General features: G+C 36.2%; 1 protein-coding gene across 1 annotated transcript in view; it reads right to left on the bottom strand.

Annotated features, from left to right (window-relative positions):
* Positions 1-16,539, bottom strand: part of Adamts19 (ADAM metallopeptidase with thrombospondin type 1 motif 19) — a 186,374-nt gene that overhangs the window by 111,442 nt on the left and 58,393 nt on the right. The window contains exons 4-5 of the mRNA XM_028777164.1: positions 2,118-2,190; positions 1,996-2,039 (exon numbers count right to left, since the gene is read on the bottom strand). Coding sequence (XP_028632997.1) covers positions 1,996-2,039; positions 2,118-2,190 — 117 coding nt within the window. The remainder of the gene's footprint in view (positions 1-1,995; positions 2,040-2,117; positions 2,191-16,539) is intronic.

Here is a 16,539-nt window from a genome sequence, read left to right as displayed (position 1 = left end):
CCCTCCCCTCCTCTCCTCTTCTTGCCCTACCCTATCTTTTTCTCTTCTGCCCTGACATACTCTTCTGTCTCCTGGACCCCACGGCCTACGACTACTACTCTCTCCAACTCCTTTCTCTCTACTCTTCAATCCTACTCTCAACTCTCAGACTCTACTGGCTTTCACATCCTCTCCTGTTCCCAGAAGTCCAAGAGCCAACTGTCACTAAAGAGCACAGAGTCAATTAAAGGGTCAGGCACATAAAATATTTCATACTATAGGGGTGTATGTGAGTGCATGTGTGTGTGTGCGTGCATGCGTGCGCACACGCGCGCATGTGTGTGTGTGTGTGTGTGTGTTTGTGTGTGTGTGTGTATAGTAACATGGCTGTCTAAGTGGAGGAAAGGGTATCTCTGTTAAGACATGAGTGATTGGTGGTCAACTACTCCATGGTGATGATGATGAATACCATGCTATATTTTAGTGTTTGGGAAAGAAAAACAAGAAAAGGAAAGGAAGAAAGCAAAAACCTGAGAAAGATCATGTCTGAGTGAACACAGGTTCCTTGGGTCTACTAGCTCTTATGTGACAGATAGTCCCTTCTGAACCAAGTAGCCCCTCAATCCCATCATCATCATGTGCTCTGTAACTTCTATTTCATGTCTGATCCAGGAATTTAAACTTATGAGAATACTGATAAGAAGTCAAAGTAATAGAACTACTTAGAGTCCTCTTAAAAATATCCGTAGCTGTTCAGTTGATTTCTATCCTCCTAAAACTGTTCTACATGCATGTATGTACATGTACCATGGACATGCTTGGTGTCCATGGAGACCAGAAGATGGTTGAGTCACCAAGAGCTGTAATTGTGGGCTGTAGTGACCCACCATGTAGGTGTTGGACTTAAACCTGGTTCTTCTGAAGAGGAACGAGTGCTACTAACTCATGACCCATCTCACCAACCTCATCTATTTTTAATTGGTCATTTTGTAATGCAGAAATGAAAACTCAAAGATGGATAAGTTAAACTCTTGATACCATATAGAGAGGAATCTTACATGGTATCTGCCAAAATAAGACTATAACTGTTGAATGTACCTTAGCAATAATACTTTTTCTTTATATCTACATAACCTAGAAAGGTAAAATACGCATTCATATATATGATACATATGCTACATATGCCTCCTGTTTAAATGTTTATTCATTTCATGCATATATGTGTTCTGCTTGCATGTATATCTGTGTACTATGTGAATACCTGGTAACAGAAAAATGGGAAAAGGACAGCAGATACCTTGGAACTGGATTATAGGTAATTATGAACTGCCTTGTGGGTGCTGGGAATTGAACCCAGGTCCTCTCAAAGAATAAACAGTGCTCTTAACTACTGAGCCATTCCTCCATGTCTGGTTTCTTCGAATAAATAACTTTCTACTAAGACATGTGCATTTTTTTAACAGGCATACATGTGGATATTGTACAATAAGCAGAACGATAGTCACATGTATTCTACTGGCTCCAGGGTAACCTTATAGAGGCTTTTATGTCAATTCAAAACATGAAACATTTGCTCCTTTGTGCACAAAGAGTCTTCAGTAGTCATTCAAAGTAGAGGTATTTATTTATACTCTACAAGGAAACTGAAGTATATATGACCCAATATAATCTGTTCTCATACTATCAATGTATTTAGCATTATGATAGCAGCAAGAATAAAATATTATTGAATATATCTGTGTAACTTTGGGTAAAACATTAAAAATTTATAAAAATCTTAAAAGACATGTAAAAATATCTCCACTGCATAGTTTATGCATGATTTTAAGCTGTTTCATTCGAAATAACTGTAGTATTAACATAAGATTTAACATATAATTGCTATAAATATACATACATATACAACATTGCAAAAAAATTCCTTCAAAATCAGCACCCTTAAATAATTTATTGAACAACTGATCCATTTAAGTTCTCCAGTGAACCTCAAGCTGAGATTTTTTCAGAGATACTTACCCACAGTATCACATGGCTCATCTTTGTGAACACAGAAATCTTTCCTAGAAGGAAAAATAGAAATTCAAAGTACAGATTGATTCTTTCAGACACTCGCTAGTCATCATGAGACTTCTATTCACAGGGCAGCTACATAAGCCACTTCATCTATTCCCTCAAATTTGATATAACTCTGAATAAGATGAAGGAATATATCTGAAAAGACGATTGATAAGAATTTAATACCAAACACATATTATGTAAATTTGAGATATCTTCATATTTAGTAGATACCACTTCAGAAATAAAACTGTAGTGTCTTTTGAATTTTACTGCAAATTTTCATTGCATTTTTACAAAAACCACAGTTTATGATATTGAGAAATTATTTACCATGGGAAAATATTATAACACTCTTTCATATAACAAAATAACTTCAAGTTAAGAGCTTACTAGTAAGGAATATCGTTTCCAGACATCTACAGTTTCTTTTCCAAGACTTCTCAAGGAAAAAGGTTTCAAACACTGAGAAACTCGTCTGGATGAGCGTGAAGAAATTAGTATTTGATACAAATGGACTCTTTGAATTATAGTCCCTATTTTGATCTTTACTTAGTGCTACGTGTTACAGAGCATTTCTTAAAATTACCTACTCTTTGTCCTCACATATTTAGGATTTCACAGACCACAATTTAGAGAACATAATCACAATTTGGTGTTATATTAAATGATTGTTATGTATCTATGTGTTGCTAGTGCTGTGACATTCGACAATTTTCTTAACCACCTTGCATCTCAGGCACCTCATCTAACCTGAAGAGGCACAACCCTACATGTTTATTGTGCAGGATAAACAATCTAGCGTGTACAGATCATTTACAGTATAGGTTTATTGAGCAAGTTAAATGTGTCTCCTAAATAAGGTAATAAAAACAATGTCAGGCATATAGTAATTATAGAAATTTTGATGAATTATTTATGTTGCTGCAATTCTCATTTCTGAGTGATATCTCATTCCTTAACTTTTAAGTTATAGATAATTTTTAGTCTTAGGAATATTGACACAGTTTATTCCCTATTCCTGCCCCCTCCCTTTACCCCTGGGTGTACTTGTGGTCAGAATTAGTTTTGTTTAAAGGCCACTATTATGTATAGACTCTTAATCCTTCAATACAATTCAATCTTTGAATTGTAAATTGGAAAATAAGCTTTAAAAACTTAATTGCTGGTATAGAAAGATGAATCAGTATTAAGAGCACTAATTGCTGTTGCAGATAACCTGGACTCTATTCTCAGCATCCACATGGTGATTCAAAACCAACACCTGTCTTGTAACTCCAGGTCCAGATCAATGCCTTTTTCTGGCCTCTGCTGCACATAAATACACACACACACACACACACACACAAACGCTCAATGAGCGTTTTAAAAGGTTAATATACCAAAGCAAATTCCATGTTTTTCAGTGGACTTTTTGTTTCATTTCAGAATTTCTTTGTCTTAAATCCTGGTTAGCGGAGTTTTTGTTATTTGTTGTTGTTGTTTTCTGAGGTGTGTTTTGTTTTGTTGTTGAAAGAGAGTGGTTGAGAGAGACAGAACATAAAGTTAGGTAGAAGGAAGTTAAGAAGGCTCTGTAAGGAATTGGGGGCAAGAAAGACATGATCCCAAGGTTTAATTCAAATTAAAATGTTATCACAAATTTTAAATTAAAACATCTTTTAAAAACAAAAGTAAAATATAATGAAATAGTTAAGAAGAAAAATTAGTGCATACCTAAGGAGATAAGAGTAGGGGGTTGAGAATTTAGGAAAAGAAGACAGAAGTGCTCAAAGTTCAGTATTTGCACACAGGGCTATCTTACAGTGTTACCTTTTTGTACAATTAGTATACACTGATAAATAAAGACATACACATATTAACCATCAAACAGATACAATGTTGGACTGAGGCTGATCTTATCAATAATGTTAATACTAATAATCATGATTTTCTGTTTACATCTTGGTTCAGTCAGCAAAAGTGTTATAATTTGGTAGCTATGTATGGTCTTGTAAATCCCATTGCATATTTAAATGCATTATTTTCTCAAACAGATTTCTATACATGTCAACTACATTAGCCTATTACATGTCATGAGATAGAATTGCTTAATAAAATAAAGTTGGATTAATTTTTTTGCATTCATTAATAAGGAGGAAATATTAAAATTCCATTAAAGTTATAAGTTTTTGATGTTTCCATGTGAGTGTCTATTAATTTTTGGTTTGCTCACTTCAAAGTTAAGTTATTGAATTATTAAATTTCTCTAAGATTTTATGAATTTTATCTATCTTGAATTATTGGTTTTATTTTTGGATAAAGATCACATCTATCTCTTGTTGTAATTTGCTTTTCTGCTGCTATGATAGAACACTGCCCAAAGGCATCTTGTGGAAGAAAAGGCTCTTTGTCTTATACGCCCCAAGCATCTTCCATCATTGGAGAAAGCCAAAGCAGGAAGTCGATGAGCAAAGACAAGAACCATGAAGAATGGTGCTTACTAAACTTCTTGCATGATCCTGAGTTCAGCTGCTTTCTTATAGTGCTGTTGAATCGTAAGACCACCCACAATGTACTCCTCCCAACACACCCAGATTCTCTCCTCTCTCTCTCTCTCTCTCTCTCTCTCTCTCTCTCTCTCTCCCTCTCCTCCCCTCCCTCCCCCTTCTCAAACAAACAAACAAACAAACACACATACACACACCACCACTGGTGGGGGCATGCACATGCCTCGAGTCACAGGAAGGCATTTCCTCAACTGATAATCCCTTCTCACAGGGGACTCTATTTCATATTAAGCTGACAAACAATAACTAGAGGATCCCTTATGTTTCACCAATCAATGGGTCTGATATTAGGAAATTTTTCTTTTAAACTTAGCTCTTTATTTTTCTATGAATCTCTTGCAAATAGAACATGGATAAATATGTAAAGATCTCTGTATAATATTCTTATAAGTGATTTGATTTATTGATAATATATACTTATTATTGGCTTATTGAAATTTATTATCTTACTTATGATGATATTTTCACTCATTTCTTTGATACATTTTGTTCCTTGTTAATCTTATTTTTCTATTTTTTCTCTAGTGTTCCAAAATAATATTAATGCGTGTGTCTGTGTAATTATTTGGTATTTTTCCTTTTGTGAATGTGTGTACTGGTGCTCAAAGACCAGAAGAAGATGTCATAACCCCTAGTAATAAAGTTACAGGCAGCTGTAAACCTGTAGCACACAACATGGGTGCTAACAACTGGATTTGAGTCCTCTAGAAGAGCAGAAAGCCGTCTTAATTGTAAGTTGTCTCTCCAGGACAATTTATGTTTTATGCATGGTCCACAAGTGCAATGTCAAGAAGGAGATGCTGGTTTCCTCTCACTGCTGTAGTAAATTACATAATAACAAGCTGCAAACAATATGAAGTTTTGTACTTACAGTCTAGAGAGCAGTAGTCTGAGATATGTTCTGGGCTAAAATCTTTGTGTCATAGAGTATAATGTGCCCTCTAGAAGTGTCTCCCTTCCCTTTATGTCCTTTGACTACATTGGGCCCCAACAGATAACTCGGGATAGATTCTCTACTCTCAACATCCTTAACATAACCACATCTACAAAGTCTTTGATACCATGTAACATAGTGTATTCAGAATCTGGAGAAGAGAGCTTGGGCATTTAAGGATGACTTTTTTTTTTCTGCCCAGAAGTGGCTTAAGTGCTAAAAGCAAAAAAAATTACCTTTAGTCTTTTCCTAAAAAGTTATCAGAAAAGGGGCATGGAATGCTTTTAATTCAGCATCTTCTTTTTGTTTGTTTTTTTGACATAAAGTCTTGCTAGGTATCTCTGGACTGTATAGTAGTTCTTGCAGTGTAGCCCAGGCATACATTAAACTTGTGACAACCTTCTCATTTCAGACAGCAAGTGTAGGCTTTATAAATAAAATACTTCAGTGCCATTTAGGATTGGATAATACCTATCATCTAGTCATTTATTTTGTTGGGAACATGTTTATGTATGAGCAAATCTACTTGAGTGTGCTGGTTCCTATGTTTAAGTGGATGAACATGCGTATGTATGGGCATGCATGTGGAGGGCAAAGATCAATCTCAGGTGTTGTTGCTTATTAAGCACTTTACAGTTTATTTATTTAAATACAAATTTAATTGGCCTACCTGGGCATTCACCAAGTGTACTAAGCTGGCTGACCAGTGAGCACCAGGGATCACGCTGTGTCTGTCTTCACAGTGATGGCATTATATGTGTACACTGTTATACTGGATTTGTTATCTTGGATTCTGGGGATCAAACTCAGGTTTCCATGACTACACGGCAGACATTTTACCAGCTCAGTGGTTTCCCCAGCATCCATCTTCATTTATAGGATCTTAAAATAGGTACTTTTCAAACTACCAGTGTTTATTTCTAAATTTGTCCAACTGTTTAACAATTTATTTTATCAGTTACATAACATGTCAGTTTTTCTAAGTATAACAAAGTAAACCTCCATAACAGGAAATTTACCAGGTTTTGTGTCCTTCATTGCCAAGATCTTCTATTTACTCAAAATAGAAAGCTAATAGTTCTTTTTATAGAATTTTTGTGGTCATTGTTTTGAGACATGGTCTCACTTGCTGGCCTCAAATTCACAAAGTTCCATCTGCCTCCAGAGTACTGAGATTAAAGGTGTGTGTTGTATGCCTGGCTTTGAAGAGAAAATTTTAGGTTGGCATTATTGAGTTACAGGTCATAGAATATATGATTTCACTTATTTTCTCACTCATAAATATTAGCTAATATCCACCACCATATACTTTTTGCTCTTATTTCATGCGTTTGGTTGCTGGTTAGTTTTGACTTTTCTTTTCCTTGGGTAGCTCTTCAGTTGTCAGTAGGAGTGCTGAGGTGCTGGTACTATTTTTATTCATCTTCTGTAATATTTTGGTTAATTTGCAATTTTGAGGATCTATGAACAGAGGAAATTATCTCTGACAAGGGAAGATTATCTCTGACAGTCTTTCTAGTCTGTTCCCCTAGAACATCCTGGGGCACATGTCCATCAATTCTTTCTCACTTCCGCAAACTCTTGATAGCTTTTTATAATTCCAGGCCTTAACCACTCTACACAGCCTTTCTGAATGAAGCTCTCAGAGTCATCATCTATCTCATTAAAGTTTTATTCATCTATATCTAATCAAATTCCCAACTAACAACTTAGCATTTCTAAGCATAAGCACCATGTTTTTTTTAGTGTTATGTTCAGGATTCACACCAAATATTCTGTTTTCCAAGTATTTCACTCTCATATACCTGACGTTTTTATTCTTAGTCTTGTAAGCATGATTATTTTATCATTGTCATTGTTTTTTACTGTATTACTCATTATTGTTATTGTTACATTGGGTTCTCACAATCAAAGATGATCCGATTGTGTCCTGTGGAATTAATTATGAACTTGAACATTGGTGCTTTAATCAAGTTGTTTTTGAATGGTATACATTGAGAGAAGGTCCTTCCTCGGCAGTTTTGAAGATATTTTTACTAAGTAATTAAGTTTCAAGTGCAAATTCATGAAGTGATTGGGTGGGGTGCATTTTATTCCTATCCCATAATCATATGATGCAGAGGGATCCTTTGCTGACAGCCTGTAGCTCTTGGCAGAGCTTTGACTACGCATACACTTTCATGAAAGGTCTAGATATCCATGAGCTGTATTCATCTGTAATCATTTCATTTCTGCTTTCTACTTTGCATAGCCTTGAAAGCTTTCCCCTGCATGCACCTAAAAAAGGAAAAACTCATGAAATAAGATGTGCAAAAAAAAAAAAAACTTCAAAGGAAGCGTTTCAAATTCCAAGGTCAAATTCCCTCCAGCAGCTACTGCATTTTCTCCTAACGTTGCATTGATCCTTGACAGATCTCTTTGTGTATGGCTAATCTGTGCACATAACAGATGCTTCTTATAGTTTAAAATCAGTTTATAAGTGTTCTAAAATGGAGCATTATCTGGTCACTAAATAACCATAGATTTAACTCAATCTGTGACCTGCCAGATAGAAATTTAGTGTCACGAAATGACAGATTTGTTTAACAACAAATGCTAATATGCAGAGCAAAAGGGATACAAGCAGAGGGAAAAGCCTACATGCATAATTTTATTACATTTTATAACATGCAAAAACATTGATCACACTCTTTAAAGGTTAATATTAATGCCTCAATAATGTGTTCTCATTGTGTCAATTAAAATTGAATACTTCTTTCTTTTTGTGTTTTTTTTTTTACTTTTTAGTTTATTTTAATTTTTTTATTCACTTTGCATCCTGATCCCAGGTCCTCCTCCCTCCTCTCTTCCAAGTCCCACACTTACAAATCCCTCCTCCCATTTCCCCCCACCTCTTTTCCTTAGAGGAGGGTTACGTTGAGACAGGGGATCCTGTGACTGATCATGAGCCAGACTGGCTCCACTGTCTGATTAGTCAGGCTGATTCTCCACTCTCTACCTCCTGAAGCTACGACTATAGCCAAGAAAGACTTCAGCATGAAGTTACTTAACTTTTGACACTTGCTCAATGGCATTTTAATTCAATTGAATATTATATTATAAATGACTGCAAAGTTGGTGATTGAAACAAATTATTTTTCTTTCAAAAGTTTAGAGTAAAACAAAAGGTGTAGTGATGGGTAAAAGGTGAGTTAGGGGTAAATTATTTTAATATAAAGTATCATGAAAATGTTCATCTTTTCTGTTGGCAAATTTCTGACAAAAATTATTCTAGGAAACATAATATAAAATAAATTTTAATTGCAAGAGTCATCTGAAAGGGTTTAACTGACATGAGAAAGTTCAAATTTTAAATATCTTTCTAATTCTAGGCTCAAGGAGACATAATATGAAATTAATTCATGCAATTATACCTAATATTGCAATGTACAGATTACTTGTGGTTATAAACTACAAGTATATGAGTATGGTAGCTTATCATATGGATTTCTCTATAAAAAAAATCAAGATGTCTTCTTCTTTAATTCCTTTGGGTGTCTTAACTGAGATCCCTTTCCAATAACTCACCAGAATTCAACTAAGGTGGACTAAGGTCCTCTTGAACACTAACCTTTCCCCTAATTTTGGTGGGATTTAGTATCACATCTTCATCCACTTCTGTTACCCTTTATACCTAAGAAACCTGTGCCCAAAAGAGTCAGTCTTATCTGTCATGAGCATGGCCCATCCCCAAAATGCAACAGACATATGTAGAGGTAAGATATACTGTCTCCTAATTACTGTGTTGTTCTATACTAATAGTGCAATGTTGAAATGAGTCTGCAGAAATTGTAAGATATTCTCAATATACTATTGCTTTCATGCTATTAAATCAATAACTGGATAGGTTTTTTCCTAGATATTTAAATTTGCTTCTTAGGGATACATGCTTTAAAGTCTGTTGTGTCAACTGAATGAATATCTCAAAGAAAAATTAATTTTTAGTTGTTAAAAAGAAATAGCAGAGAAAAAGGAAGCAAACATTGAAGAGCTAAATAATCTGATTGCATGTCTGCCCTGAGAGTTCTTATGCCTAGGGTTTTAGTTGCTAAGTAAAAGATCATTCTGAAAACACTCCAAAATCAGAAAGAAGTCAGTGAGGATACAAAGATTTATTTCATTCATGCTACAGCTGCAGCTAAACTTCTTTCAAGGTAAAGTTGTAACTGTCCCTTCAACAACCCAAAAGAAAGAAAGGACGGAAGGAAAGAAGGAAGGAAGGAAGGAAGGAAGGAAGGAAGGAAGGAAGGAAGGAAGGAAGGAAGGAAGGGACAAAACCAAAAAACAACATCATCAACAAAATCAGAAAATTTAAACTTATACCTTTAGGCATAACAAGCAAGATTGCTTCATCTGAAACCCTTATTTCTTGGGCTATAATTTAGGCAATACATTAAATTGAGTGTTTCCTTAACAACCTTAAGTTAAATCTTAAAGCTGGGTCCCTGCTCCATTCCCACCTGAAGGATCTGCTCTACAGGAACATTTTTTGTTGCCACATATATTTTGGTCATTATGAACTCAGCCTTTTCAGAGTGTATAAAGTAAATGCTACAGTAGCAGGTTCCAAATCACTATTAGTTCTCTAACATAAGAATTCCCATCATGTTCCTCTTGGGTGTCTTTCCTCCACCCTGGTTCTTCAGTGACTGTGGACCTTGTGAAAGCATCTTTACCATCCCAGACTAGTATAAACTTCTAAAAGAAAGTTGTTCCTCCATATACTTTAGGATGTCAACTGTTTTTGGAACTGTTCAGGTCTTCTTTAGGCAGCCATGTTGTTAAAACAATCTCACAGCAGAAATCTTGCTCCTCTGGCTCTTACAATCTTTCCACCTCCTCTTTCATGATGTTCCCTGAATCTTAGGTGGAGGAGGAGTAGTATGAATATATCAAATGGTTAACGAGGAGGAGGCCTTGTGAATTTGGGGGAGTGTAGAAAGTTATATGGAAGTGAAAGAAAAGAACAGGGGCAGTAAATTACACGTTGATAAGTGAGGGTGCTTTAATTATAAAAACAAAAGGAAAAACCATTGCTCATAAACTGAGCCTAACTTTTTCAGAGTGTATAAAGTCTAGAGTAACAGATTATAAATTACTATAAGTCATCTAACTTAAGAGGGCGAAATTCCCATCATGCCCTTCTTTGGTGTCTTTCCTCTAGCCTGGGTCTTCAGTGATTGTGGACCTTGTGAAAGCATCTTCAACATCCCAGACCAGTTTCATCTGGTGATCAATGCAGACAGAGTCAATGTCCGCATTTCAGACTGATTCTAAGTAATGAGCACAAATGTATTTCCAAGAGCAAAGTGATTCTAGGGTATGAATATGACTGTAGATGGGAGATATTAGGAAAGGGTGGTGACATATACACAGTAGGTCAATGACAAAACACTCAGCATAGCTACAGAAATCCGTTTCACACACAGACATACCACCAATGTGTACAGTCTGAGCATTACTTAAGATAGAGGTGAAGTAATGAAATATATTTCTGTGCTTCAGTAGAGATGACCTGTATGTTCCAATAAAATGATACACGTATTACGTGTTATTTATCTGGATCTATAAAATGCCACGATGATTAAATGAAACAGGATTCTCTAGTCATAAATAATATAATGCACATTCACATATGTAACTCTGAAGATCAATGAGCAAGAACCCTAAGGTGGTCTTACATTAAATAACAGAGTTCTATTTTTTTATTTAGCTCTATTTGCAAACAAATACAAAATGAAACACACCAAATACTAAGATAATGCAGCAAATTGAAGAATCACATAAAACACAATTAACCTCAGGGCCAGAATCACTGGGTGTAAAGTATACTCAGATGTACAAGGAAAGAGTTTTATGTACTTTTTACCTAAATATATAATACATCATATCATGGTGGATGAGGCTGCAACATGACGATTTGATTTACATAATGCAAACCCAGGGGCTTCATCTGTATGTAAACTGCATTATAAAACTATGACAAATATATTGCTTCTTATCAAGGGCACCAAAGGCCTTTTCACAGCCAATTTCTATTGACTTAGCAAAACAAAGAAAGGAATAAAGTATGCTTTTTATGTAGAAGCAGCAAGGTCCTCTTCCCACAGTTACGGGAAGCATTTCCATTAAACCTGAAGAGTGTGTGACTAGCAGCATTTTGCCTCTTATGACTCTTAGATTCTTAGTCTTCACTGGTCAGAGATGTTTTTCTGGATGATCAAAATAATATGTTACTAATTTCAAGCTATTCCAAGATTTTGTGTGTGTGTGTGTGTGTGTGTGTGTGTGTGTGTGTGTGTGTGTCTGTCTGTCTGTCTGTCTGTCTGTGTGTCTGTGTGGTGAAGCATATAGATTTGCTTGCAGCTAAAACCTATATTCATACAGATTCAAATTCTCATTTCTGGCTCATGTTGACCTTATATTCATGAAGTTGGCCTCAGAGAATTTCATTATGTGAGTTTATGGAAATGATACTTTTAGTCTAAACTAAGAAGGCCAATAAATTGTGTCTAAGTTCTGACTTATATTGAAAAAAAAAGACCCTTTAATTTCCAGGAATGAAGATGCATCTGAGAATAAACCTCATTGTAAAGTTTTACAGTGCCCTGGGATATACCTATAAATGATTCATTCAGAAATGATCCAGTGATTTTTATTAAATCAAGATACTTTTGGCATCTCTGTTATATTAAATTTTCTATCTTACTTGCCAATGGCACTCATTTGAAATTGATTTTCAAAGAATTACAGATAAACCAAAATCATTTAAATAAATGTGAAAGGCAAAAAATGTTATGAAAATTAAATTTAAAATAAATATATTTTTCGAGAGCCAGAGACTTAGGCTCTTTCTATAATATCAGAGAGAAATGTGACAATTATGCTAAGAAATTTTAGAATCAACAACTGGGAGAAGCAGTTTTGTATTCTTGTTACCATGAGCCCACAGCACTAGGTCAGCTTTAAACTATTTACTTCATTGTACCACACAGAACAATTCAACAAGCATATTATCTCAGATAGGTTCAAATTTATAAGAACATTATGCATTTTAGCTAAGACCAAGATCAATCCCTGAACTACGATTTCTTCCCAGCAATGTGTCCCCATAGCACGCAACATTTAGCAATCGCCTAAGATGAATGTTCAAAAGAAATACCACGATTTTAAATGAGGCTGACAAACAGACAAGAACATGGGATCACTGGCGATTAACATTCCTTACAGATGAAGGGTCTGATCGTCATTTGTTTTAAGGATTTGTTGTGGTTCATTTTTCCCCATCTGAATGATCATCATTATTAGACACTATTTAGTAAGTGAAACATTTCTCCAGATTACACAAAACACTCATATATGTGTTTCTGACCAGATTGATCAAGGTCATCTAGGAGTAAAACCTTCTCTTTAGTGCACTGGTCATCACTGGTGTGAGGCATTACAGATGTGTGAGGGAGAAGAATCGATAAGCTCCAAGGAACCGTTTATGTCTGTACACCATGGACAGACAAATACTATTAATTACTACTCTAAATGAGTATTGGTGCATGTTCAGTGTCATGGATACAGATCCTGCTAGAGTCGCCCCCATTGGCCCTCTGGGGCCTCTCCCCATCCCAGGTCTCTGGCACATCCTAGGGACTTCCTACCCCTACCACTGATCTCCATTGTCTCTCCCCTGCTCTCCCTACACCTGATTCCTGTCACACCTATGCCCCTCCCCATCCCCTCTTCCATCCAGTTCCCTCTTTCCATTGACGTGCATCTGTTTTCTTTCCCCTTCTGAGAAAGATTCAACCATTCTCCCTTGTGCCCTCCTAGTTACTTGGCTTCTGTGGGTCTGTTGATTATAGCATGGTTAACCTGTACTTTATGGCTACTATCCACTTATAAGTGAGTACATACCATTATGTACTTTGGGGTCTGAGTTACCTCAGTTAGGACAGTATTTTCTAGTTCCATCTATTTACTTAAACTCCTAGCAGTGGAGGGTCCTGCAGTGGCCACTCCCCATAGCCAGGCAGGACTTCCAGTGGAGGGATAGTGACATGGCTCCCATAAAACCTTCAACCTAAAAAAGGCATCCTGCCTACAAGATGTACAGGGACAAAGATACAGCAGAGTCTGAGGAAACGGCCAACCAATGACTGGCCCAAACTGATACTCGTCCCATGGGCAAGAACCAATCTCTGATACTATTAATGATACTCTGTTATGCTGACAGACAGGAACCTAGCATAACTGTCCTCTGAGAGGCTCCACCCAACAGCCAATGGAAAGAGATGCAGACTCACACCCAAACAGTAGACAGAGCTCTGGGAATCTTATAGAAGATTTGGGAGAAGAATTGAGGAAACCAAAGAAGATAGGGACTCCACAGGAAGACCAACATTGTCAACGAACAAGAGTCTGAATCACCAACTAAAAAGTGAGCACAGGTTGGATCTAGACCCCTGCACATATGAACCAGATGAATAGCTTGGTCTTCAAAGGCTGTCCCTAAGCCTGTGACCTGCCTGCCTGTGGATCCCAGGTCCCTAAATGGGCAGCCTTGTCTGGCCTCAGTGGGAGAGGATGTGCCTAGTTCTGCAGCAACTTGATGTGTACATGAGGAGAGTGGGTAGTAGGGGGTGACAACCAGATTGGAGCTTCATTCTCAAAAGGGGAAGGTAGAATGAAGGAAGGACTTGCAGGAAGGGATACTTGGAGGAGAGGAAGGGATGATAATAGGTTGCAAAGTGAGCGAATAAGTAAATAAATTTAATAAAAAAGGAGCCTGGGGGTTGAAGTGACTGATATGCTGCCTTTTCCAGCTTTTGACATGGAATGCATCTCTTCTTGTTGGCCTTTTGCCCACCTTCAAAGTCAACAGTCTAACATCTTCAAGTCCCATGAACTTGTCACCTTGTATATCACAAGGAACCCTTCAGATACTATTAAATTCAGGATCTTGAGTTGGAGAGGTTACCTAAGGTAACCATACCCAGTGTAATCACAAGAGTTATTTCTTTAAGAAATATGCAAAGTTTCTTGTGGCATATAAGGTTACAAGTTCATTAGGACCAGAAGACATTTGGGGGTTGCGGTTACTGTGCCTGCTACAACACATGCCGTGAAAATATGTTGAATATATATAGAAAGAAAAGAAACAAATATGGAAACGTGTGCACAACAGAAGCAAGTGCTCTGCACACACATGCTAATGTTCGAGAAGAAAAGGTCATAAGAGCAGTGAAATAAATGTTATGCGTTAAAATTATTTATGGGTGATACATGTGAAAAGTATTTCTTCAACTTCACTATGAGGGTGCATTGTGAGAATGTAGCTTTTGATTAAAAGCTACTATAAATTTTGAACATGAGACTATGCATTCTCTGATGATCATTCTCTAAAACCTTTCCTAGAGGAACATGTGAAGACAAACAAAGGCTCAAAACAGAATTTTAAGAAAAATAAGAGGCTATGAAACAGTAATGAAAGGTAAACCACACTCTGGGTTTAATTTCCCAGGTGCATCACTGAGTACATAGTTTTTAATTATAATAGTCTATGTTTGTTGGAGGTGTGATACATACAATACTATTTTGTTCATGGTTAGAGAAATCTAGAAGGAGCTGCAAGGATGAGAATGGAGGGGGTTTGAATAAATATTTATCAGGGATATCGACCAATAGGTATATTGTTGTTGTTTCTGCATTTTTACTTAATATTTGGTAAATTAGGCGAATTTGGTAAATCCTGAAATTGACTGTGAATTCCAGTTGTTATATTTACACAATCAATATGGGAAGTTTGTTGTCTGCCTTTGAAAAGATGTCTCCCTATGCAGCCCAAGCTGAACTCCAAGTCCTAAGCTCAGAGGACTCTTTCCCTTCAGCATCACAGTATTAGGATTCCTGGTACATACCACCACGCCAGGAGAACACACTGTGCTTCAAATCCCTAAGGTCTGTATTAAAGAGAATCACTGGAGGAGACCATGGAATTGCAAATGTCTGCAGGTGTGGCTCATGCTACAGCTTTATTGCTTACAGCTTCTGCCTCTGCATTAACCTTCCTCTGTTCTTTCATAGTAGTACCAATAATAATAAAATACCAGTACCTATTTTAATCGTGTAATTGCTGTTAATCAAACATAGTGTTAGGCTCATTAGTAACTATATTTATTGAGCTAGAGGAGGTTAAAATGTTGTCTCTCTCTGAAATCCAATTTATTTCCTGTGGTATAGGTATTCTATCACCATATGCTTTTCCTAGCGATTTTAATATAGCTTTAAATTTGAAGTGTTTCTTTTTAAATAATTCTTATGTATAATTTTAATATTCCTTTTTCTAGATCTTAATCATTCCAACCCATATTATTTTCTTATCACATTCCTATCAACTTCTCGAGAAAATAAACTATAAAATACACAATTAACATGAAATAATGAGTAATAACAATTTGATGGTCTATAGTTTATTTCTAAGCACATTGATTTGCATCTTTACTAAATTATTTACACTAGACTAGATTATTCCCTCAATTCTATTTACTTACAAGGTCTGATATTTGTAACATAACAAGAGAAAAAAGATTAACCACTTAACATTTTTAAATGGTCTCATACAATATTGGCAATAACATGGAGTGGATGTCAAAGACATTCTAATAAATAAAAACAAAATTAATTACAGAGTCAAAAGGATAATTTTCTGTATGTAAGGTCTTAGACCAGGTGGAATTAATGTGTGCAGGTGCTGCCTATTCTGAATGGATAGAAAACTGAAAAAGAGAACAGGGAACATCTTTAACAACTAGGTGTATATTCTGCTTTTAATAGATGTGCCAGCATTTATTCATCTGCTCATTAAAATGGTCTTAATTTCACATAAACTTTTCAAGATGAAGGTAATTTTGAAAGAAAGAAAGAAAGAAAGAAAGAAAGAAAGAGAGGGAAGGAGGGAGGGAGGGAAGGAGGAAGGAAAGAAGGAAGGAAGGA

Source organism: Grammomys surdaster, unplaced genomic scaffold, assembly GCF_004785775.1.
Source record: "Grammomys surdaster isolate TR1022 unplaced genomic scaffold, NIH_TR_1.0 278, whole genome shotgun sequence".
NCBI classification, from domain to species: Eukaryota; Metazoa; Chordata; class Mammalia; order Rodentia; family Muridae; genus Grammomys; species Grammomys surdaster.
Note: the sequence above shows the minus strand (reverse complement) of the source record. Positions and strands in the feature narration are given on the sequence as shown.